Genomic DNA, 9296 nt, shown 5'->3' on the forward strand with positions numbered 1-9296 from the left:
GAGAACCAATTAAGATGATTAAATGCAGCCAGCACAGAGCTGAGCATGACTATAAACAACATGGCCCACATGGGGAAACATACTGATAGGAAATTTTGGGGTTTGTTTGTTTGTTTGTCTTTTTTCTGGGCCTTAAACAGGGGGTGGTGGGATGGCATTTCTTCCATGGGGAACTGGCACCAGGCCTGGAGGTACTGCAGTATCAGACTGGCACCCTCCCCTTGGTGCTAAAAATGCTTGATCTTAGCCAAAACAGTGAGATGCTGATGGGAACCTACCACAGGGACAAGTTAGTGCAACCCATCTAAGACATATATGGTGGTGCCCCTTTTGCTCAGTTCCCCTCAGCACTGACTCTCTTTTTCAAGTCCATAATGAGCCACTACACTGAAGACATTTTGATTTCCTCTTCAGTACCACAGTTGACCTGTGCCTTTCCTTCCCCATTTCCAACAAGTCCTGCTTTTTAATCAGCTGCAAATGTCTAACAAATGTCATTGAATAGGGCCCCAAACAGTTCACCCAGAATTCCTGTTGCTTCTCTCAGCCTGTTGCATATTAATGTGACCCTGCCTTCCAAGAGATGGAGTCAGACCAGGCTGTCCTGTGCCTCATCTGCATGTAAATTTTTGGAGGATCCCAGGACTCGTGACAAGAACACTAGGTTCCAGTCATGCATGGGGATCTAATTAGCACATGGCTTCTTTGGGGGTGGGGGATCTGGGGTACACAGCAGTGGGGTCACCATGGCTTGAAACATTGTCTCTGCTGGGGCCCTGCCTAATTAACCATATGGTAAATCCATAAGCCTTTTAGCTTTGGACTAGTGTTGTACCTGGCAGGTGAAGCACCATGACCATATAGGTAGGCTCCCCAGGGCAGGTAATTGTCTCTGATATGTTCTCCATTGGAGGTCTATATTGAGCAGATTCTTTTTGGTGTTGGGTGGTGGAACCAGAGCTTGCTCCATCCATTACATGCATTGACCTGGTATTAAAGTGCTTCCAGGACCGGTGGAAAAAAAAACAGAAAAAAAAAAAGTTTTTTGGCTGGCCTCTTGAAGGCTCAGATCAAGTGTAGAGGCTTCTTAACCTGGCAGGGGAAATTACATGCATCTGTGCTCAAGAAAGCTGCTTTCCTGAACTGCTTTGCAGGAGAACCACACTTCTGGCATGGCTTAGTACTTGCTGAGGTATAGCAACTTTAAACCCAGTTTATGGAAACGGGAGGCTCTTCTCTTGCTTGCTCCGAGGGTCTTATGGCTAAAGGCAAGCAAAACTCAGGGGCATCTGAACCCCAAGCCTCTGGGCTTGGGCCTGCAAGGATGGCTGCCAAAGGATTTGGAAGCATCTGAAGCCCCTGGTGTGGGTGGGTGATATTTGCCAGTAGTAAGACCACTAATGGTTCTGGACTCTTGGATTTGGAGTTAGTTTTGGCTATTTTGGCCTTGAATACAAATTAATTTAAAAAAAAAGTCACCAGTTGTAGCAGCATACACAGTGTTTAGAATGACTGAGTTCTGCCTGTTCAATCAACATAGTTTTGGGAACACTTGAATTCTGCTCAATTGATATGATTTGGAACCAAGCTGCCTGATTTGCCCTGGACCACAAAAATATATAAATAAAAAAAGTCTGTACTATATACAAGCAGGTACAGAAGTGCTGCTTAAAAGTGTGTTTATGGAGTGCCTGGGCTAAAAACTAAAGCAGTTTCAAAATAGGTAAACTGCATCAATTCTAGGTGAATTACATCTATGAGCACCTGTAGAAATTTCCCTGTATCAAAATTTGATCAGGTATGTTTTTCTTTCTCTTTTCCCCCCCCCCCCGCCATTTTGTTTCTTACTATCATGTGTTCAGGGACAGTAGGGGAAAGATTGGGGTGGGGGAGGAGAGCGTACGGGGGCTTCCTGACCCCCAGACTTATTTTCCCTGCTGTAGCAGTGAGAATGGGACAAACTGAAGGCAAACCTCCAAAAATTAGATTGTGTATCTGGAAAATTATTTCCCATGTATATAAACTAATTATTGGGGGAGACAGAACATCTTATAATCAGGGTCATCATATATTTGAGTAAATGCAATATTTGTAGCAGGTGCAATGCTTCAATCTCCTGCTAAAAAGATGGTGACATTCTTTGTTTAACTTATGACAACACTATTTAGAAAATGGAATAATTTCAGTCTCCTGTTTTGGTGGACTTTGTTCAGAAACCCTGAAGAGGACATGCAATCCAGTGAAGCAAGAGATTAAGATTCCTGGGGGACTTTTTGGCTTTCTTTGAGAGGGGACTTGATGACCTGTTCTAACAGAGCATATCCTGTTGCATGCTAGATTCTAATAAAACTATAAATGCAGGGACAACTATAAGGAGCATAATTTAAACATGGTATCAAGAACCACAGATCTTAAGACCTTTATTCATAACTTTAATCATCTTATGTTCCCAAGGAAAAAAAAAAAAAAAAAAATCAAGGAGTCCAAGTTAGCTGCTGCTTTTCCCTCAACTCTTTTATTTGAAAAAGACACTTCAAACACTAGTTGCACTCTACTTGGCTCTCCCCATGCATATGAGCAACTTCTAAAGATACCTGAAAAATGTTGTTGGGAGAACTACAGATTTCAGATTCTTCACCCACTGATACCCCTTGCTTCTCTCTACAGTCCCTGAGGGAAGAAGAGCACTGGCTAAGTTGGCTATTGTTCACATAGCAAACTGTAAACCCCTCCTACAGCATGTCAGAAGTTGGTCTCTATCTAAACCTCGGATGGCTGACTCTCTAAAAGCATTCTTTACAGCTTAAAGGCAGGAATGTCCTTTCTAAAACAGGCACTGATTAGTTGCTTTAACTTTCCATCCAGTTCTCAATACTGCATTATGTAGCAGGTGAGCGTGAAGCTCTTACCTGGCCCAAATCAAAGTCCCATAATGACCTTCCAAGAACCATACAGAATGAGCTCAAAGCCTTTACGTAACTGAAAAACTTTCCATTGTACTCTGTCAAACTGCGGTATCCCAGCCATTCCCCTTTCCTAGCCCCTTCAAACAAGAGAACCCCCCCACCCCAGCATGGTCACAAGCACGCATGCTGCTGTCTATTCTAATAAAACAGTCCCATATGTAGACTGTACTTCCATACTCGGGCATCTGGATGCCCATGAGTTTTACTGATACTTCCATCAGGTCTGAAGAAAGTTCCTCTTCACTGGCAGACAACAGTCCTGTGAGAGGTGGACTAAACCCATTGCCAGTCTACCAAATTGTGTATTTTGTAACTGCAAGCTGTTCAGTACCAGGAACACTGCAAGAGAAAAATTACAAGATTGTATCTTTCAAAGTAATTGCATTTGAATAGGTAATATAACATGTTGTACAGCTTCATTTAACTGTGAATTACTTATGAACCTGAATTGAATGTTATTCACAGCCTCTCTTTCTAAGCAGTTTGTTACCCAGTATAGATGTAAAGGACTCTCAATTTGCTAGCAGAAAGTTGTGATTGATTGTGCTAGGTTCTGTTATTCTCATCTTAAGCAAACAACATATTGATGTTGCATGGATTTTTGTTTTAGAGGTAGAACTCACATTCAAACTTTAGAAACATTAGAGACCAATATACAGTAGGCAAATGCTGTAGTTGGAAGGAATCTTAATTTGTCTATTTACAAGTTCAGATTTGAAACTTTGCAACAAGCCATAAGTGTTCCAAAGGCCTGAATAGTCAAATATTAAACATGCAGAGCCTCTAGAGATGGAGTCCATCACCATCTCTGTTTTTACATACAAGTTCTACATAGCCTTGGGGGAAAAGAAAATCCTCAAATTTATTTTAAATTTAAAAAATTAGGCTCAGTCCTTCAGCTGGAACATCAGAGGCAGGTTTAAGCTCATCACAGTTTGGAATGAAGCAGCTTTTCACCTAGAGGATATTACAGCCTCTTCTGCCAGCACTAATGAACATTTTATAACTGAACCTAAGTGAAGGAGCCCCATGACTTCAGGCCTGAAATCCCCAAATTTATTTGAAGGATGAATCAAAATGGTCTTTAAAGCTCTGTAGGTCCCTGTTCACTAGCCAGTACCTGTATCTAAAGCCTTTTGGGTCACTGCTCCAAAGCCAGCCCCAGGACTGGAAACACTGTGCAGATTCTTCCTAGCTTTAGGCAACTTGTGCTTCATCTTGAGGTGTTTAATTCCCATACATGCTCTTTTTTGTAAGCCCTCAGCTGGGAGAAGCTCAAATGTCCTATACTAGTAAATGCTGGTGATTTAAGGTATCTTCTATAAAGCGAAGTAGAAAACAAATCTTCCAATTTTGAGCTATGCAAATTACTGCAGTGACAGGATGCAGTGATACAAGACCTTAGGAAGCATCTTGGGATGGAGCAGGAGGATCCTTATTCTCTGGCTCTGGAGGAGGAACTGGCACAGTTTCCTCTTTCTTCTGTGCAGCCAGGAACTCATGAATTGCCTTCTCTATCTGTGGCCTGAAGATGTGGTTTAGTTTTGGATCCACCACCTGAGAAATAATTCTGTCCACTCCAGCTTCCAGCATCCCTGACCTTGGACAAAGACAAAGGAGTCATTCAGCTCCTCTGGAAAAAACTTTCCCCAACCTCTTTCAGGAATTCTCCAGGGCCCTCATGTCGGCAGCAATTAGTGTGAACATGCTGAGAACTGCAGCCCACTCACAGTTCCTTCACAAAGGAGGCCTTCCCTTTACCACACAAAAACCAGAACACTTCTCACCTAGTCTCACCCCACCCCCACGTTTACCCCCACCATTCCTGCAGAAGTCACAACTGACATCTGGTCTCCCAGACTCTGAAATACCATTGGCTAAGAGCCACTCCAGTAGCGCTCCTGCTGAAATAAGGTCAGCACGAAAGTAAAACAAGCTCTGGCACAAACAAGGGAAACCACCGTTTTGAGCAGAGCAGGTGTGAGTACTGAGGTGTTTTGGGCTGACTCGTGGAAGGGACAAGAGGCCTTCACCCCACTCGTCTTACTGTCATGCGTTCCTGACTGCAGCTAGTCTAGACATTGGTAGTAAAAGAAGAAAACCAATGTGTGTGGCACAAACTATAAAGAGTTTCTGAAACTGAAGTGACTTATTGCTTCAGGGGCTACGTCACATTCTTGGATTGTAGGGGCCCAGGCAGCCTGGCGGGCTTAAGTCATGTCTGCAAGAGACCAGGGGAGAGGAAGCTGAGACACTGCCTGGCATCTGGGAAAGCAGCCGAAAGACTTGTACGGCCGTGAGACTGACCACGTACACTGCCATTTAAGGCCATGGACACTGTCACGGTTGAATACAGTTAGCTAAGCCTGCCCCCTACAAAAGCTGGCTACATATGCACGTGTCTTGGAACAGGAGCTCCACTTTATCCTTGCTGCCTTCCTAGGAACTGAGAAGGAAACTCCAAACCCTTCAGGTCTGGCCAATTCCTACTGAAAGAGTGGATCATCAAAGGGCCAGTTCATTGTTAACTATTAATGGGATAAGAGAACTTGAGTACTTTCAGACTGATTGCCAGGACCAATGAAAGTTGTCCTTATTTGCCATTTGATTTGAAACTGCTCATACGAAAAAATTACTGCATTTAATGAACTGACTCTCTCCACCCCCCCGTCCCATTTCAGGCTAACTGGCGACAGTAACAATTCTACACTGAGTGGGTCGTGTATGAGCCACGTGGCAAAATCTTCTGCTGTTTTTAAAGCTTTAGCTTTGGGTGTAAGATACTGCTGTCTAGTTCTGTTTAACTTCTAAAGAGCCGGAATAAAGGCAGCAGGAAAATTGGTAGGGGCCATCTGTTTCCATTCCACCTTTTAATTTAGAATCATAGAAAATTAGGGTTGGAAGGACCCTCAGGAGACCATGTAGTTCAACCCTTCTCAAAGCAGGATCATCCCTAACTAGATCATCCAAGCCAACGCTTTGTCTAGCCAGGTCTTAAAAACCTCCGAAGGATGGCAATTCCACCACCGTTCCAGTGTTTTACTACCCTCCTAGTGAGAGAGTTTTTTCCCCTCTAATATCCAACCTAAACTTTTCTTTCTGCAACTTGAGACCATTTTCTCCCTTCCACCCTCCCCACTGTCTCAGGAGAAACTTAAAAATGGAAGCTTTTAAACTCTGCATTTCCAGAAACTCCACTGGGGCCTTTGAAAGACTGGAATTTGCTCTAAGTTTGCATGATGGGTGGAACTTCAAATTAAACTGGAGAAGGTTTTTAGATAAACTTCAGATCTTTAGAACTTCAGATTAAACTGGCAAGGGCTTGTCTCTATAATGAAGCTGCTGCTATAGCAACACTGGTACAATTGCATTAGCAGAATCACTTTCCAGAGACATGGCATATGCTGACAGAAAAGATTATTTTTCTGCTCCCCTTATGTTGGTAGACCAGTAGGAGTTTTCTTGTGTCGGCACAGTCGTACCTAGACTAGGGCTTTTGCAGCCACTGCTATGCTGGCCAAGTTCTGTTGGCCAAGGTCTGACTACTTAAAACAGTACTGTCTCTTTTGCTTTCCTATTCCGATGGAAATGTAACATCCTGAATAATCTACCACCCTCTGCTGGAGGAAATTGGGCTAGCTAATTTTTTGACCAATGCCTGCTAGTGGTTGGAGGTCTAAAGGCCATATGAATGAAGCAAAAGACCCTAGGGGATTTCTATGTCTGAAATCAGACCACAAGTTAGTGGCCAATCTTGGTGTTGGCTACTTGCAGCCAAAGCAGTACTAGATAATGGCAAGTTGCACTTAAATGGATGCTTGGCCAGACTGACTTGTTGTAGAGAAACAACTCTTTTCTCATTGAGAAGTGTTGCTGCACTGCATGAGGTGAGACTGCATTCAGTTACTGCAGCCCTTTCCTTTTCATGTCCTTGTGACAAAGTGTTTAGCAGAATTTGCAGATTCAGTGCAATCTGACAGGTTGCCCTGTGAGCACTTCTGATGTGCAATGCAGAAAGACCCAGAAAAAAAGAAAGCATCAGAGAATTCAATGCCTAACTATGCAAACTACTACCTGGTTAGGATGGTGATGATAGCTATCATTGCTATTAGCTTCCAGAATGCAGGTTACTTACTGAATCACACTCTGTCTTAGTCCATTTCGTAACTGGTTCTTGTTCATTGCTGGATTCCATTCCTGTTTGTCCAGATGCGTGGATACAAAATTGTCTACTTTCTGTCTCAAATTCTGGTAAGCTGGCTAAATAAAAACAGCCCAATCAAATAACCAAAATATGTTAAAACTGATCCATACTATTATGTCATTTGTCTGTATTCTTCATTACTTCACCCTTTTTCCCCAAAGGTAAACTTTGTTTTTTTACCTGAGAACACAAAAGAGCAGTATGTAGAGGTACTATTATAACAGTACTTGCTGGCTACAGTTGTTTTGTAATTATGGCCTTTTCTGAGTCTCACTACGTGGAACGCAAACCGCTTGTTAGCGCGAACCATTTGAATGAGTTTCCTACTGACCAGAAGTCCCTGGGGTCCTGACCAGCCACTACTGACATTAGCTTACAGGAGCGGATGTGCTTTTGTTTGTGATGTGAATGCTAAAAACATGAAACATTTAAGCAAGCTTTAGTTAACTGCTAAGAATTCTTCTCTTCTTTACAGGTCATAAGAACAGAAGAACTGGCATTGACTGGGGCAGACCAGAGGCCCGTCTTGCCCAGTCTCCTGTCACAGGGGCAGAGAAGGGGAGACTGAGCTGGGTTTTCTCCACTGTTCTTCTCTCATTTGCAGCCGCCAGCATTTCAGGTGGGGGCAGTTCTGATGCAGGGGCCGTGCCCCTCACTCCCCTGCTCAAACAGCACCGATGCGCCTTTCCTCCATGCCTAATCCCACGTTTAATCTGGCCAAACTGCCAACTCCTGTGACCACTAGTGGCCGTGAGCACCATGCTTTAAGGATAAGTGGCTTGAAAAGAGCTTTCTTTCGCTGTCTGTGTTCTGCCTGCCTCTGTCATAGGGCAAGCCTGGGCTCCTGCCCAGGGCCAGGCCCACGGGCACCTCCCATGGCCCGCCTCTGGGCTATGCAGGCAGGGCCAGGCTGCTGCCTTCCCCAGGGAGCGAGCCGGGCTGGGGAAGGGCAGCAAGTGGCTCTGGGCAGGAGCCCGGACGTCACCCCTGAGGGCGGCCCTAACGTCACCCCCGAGGGCCCCGCTACCTTGGTGTCCACGTCGGCCAGGCAGTCCCGGCGGAAGCCGTCGAACAGGCCACGGCTCTTGAGCTGCTCCACAATGAGCGCGATGAGGTGCGCGTCGCCGGGCGGCAGCGACGCAGGGTCCTTGGCGCCGGGCCCCGCCCCCGCCGCGCTGCCCCCGGTCCCGGTCCCGGGAGGCGCTGCCGGGGGCACCTTCACTCCCGCCGTCTCCCGCGCTGCTTCCAGGTGGGGCTGCCTTCCCGGGGCGACGCCCACCCGCGAGGGCTGGGCCGGGGCATCCACGCGTGCCGGCCCGGGGAGACCTGCGGGGCTGCGGGCCCACGGCCGGCGGTGGCGGAAGGCGACCCCGTTCCCTCCCGGCTCCGGCCGAGCTGTGCCACAGCCCGCATCGGAGCGGGCGGGGCCGGGCCGAGTCCCGGCTTCGCACCTCCCGGCCCCGTGGGAGCCCGGCCGCGGGTGGGGGTCGTTCCCGGGGCCCCAGACCCCGCAGCGAAGGCTGGGCGGGGCCCGGGTCTCACGGGAGGGCGCGGGGGGCGGGCAACGCCGCACCCGGGCCGGAGCCTCCTGCCCCCAGCCGCAGACGGGCCAGGCCTCCCTCCTCTTCCCGTGTCCAGGCCCCGCGTGGACGGGGCCTCCTCTGCTTGCCGCCGCCAGCGACAGGCTCCGAGGTGGCGGGGGCGACCGCTCTGTCGGGTCGGTGCCCGGTGCCCCCGGCCCTGCCCTCCCCGCCTGCCTTTGGGCTGCGGGCTGCGGAGCGGGGGCCCGGCCTGTGCCCCGCAGGAGGCTGTGGCACCCGTGGGGCGGCGTCTGCTCTGCCGGGGGCACCCGGCACCCCCGGGGGGGCTGGGCCTCTCCTCCCTGCCTCGCCAGTCCCTGCCGGCCCGGCCCGCGCGCTCCGCAAGGTGCTGCGCTGGGGCGTGCGGGGCTGACGCCGGGGGCCTGCTCGCGTGTGCGGAAGGGATGCCCCTCGCCCTCCTCCACGGCGGGGCTCTCCGCGCAGCGCGCAGCGCGCGGCTCCGGCCGAGAAAGCTGGGCAGAGATGGAGCCGGGGCTGGCCCCGCGGCCCGGGCCGGGAGCCTGCGGCCCGGGCGGGAGTGCCGAG

General features: G+C 48.4%; 1 protein-coding gene across 1 annotated transcript in view; it reads right to left on the reverse strand.

Annotated features, from left to right (window-relative positions):
- Positions 1–2415: 2415 nt before the first annotated feature.
- BOD1 (biorientation of chromosomes in cell division 1) overlaps positions 2416–9296 on the reverse strand; it is a 7072-nt gene continuing 191 nt past the window's right edge. The window contains exons 2-5 of the mRNA XM_019534723.1: positions 8198–8458; positions 7102–7226; positions 4367–4566; positions 2416–3307 (exon numbers count right to left, since the gene is read on the reverse strand). Coding sequence (XP_019390268.1) covers positions 4368–4566; positions 7102–7226; positions 8198–8458 — 585 coding nt within the window. The 3' untranslated portion in view covers positions 2416–3307; position 4367. The remainder of the gene's footprint in view (positions 3308–4366; positions 4567–7101; positions 7227–8197; positions 8459–9296) is intronic.

Source organism: Crocodylus porosus, unplaced genomic scaffold, assembly GCF_001723895.1.
Source record: "Crocodylus porosus isolate Cpor-Errol unplaced genomic scaffold, CroPor_comp1, whole genome shotgun sequence".
Classification (NCBI taxonomy): domain Eukaryota; kingdom Metazoa; phylum Chordata; order Crocodylia; family Crocodylidae; genus Crocodylus; species Crocodylus porosus.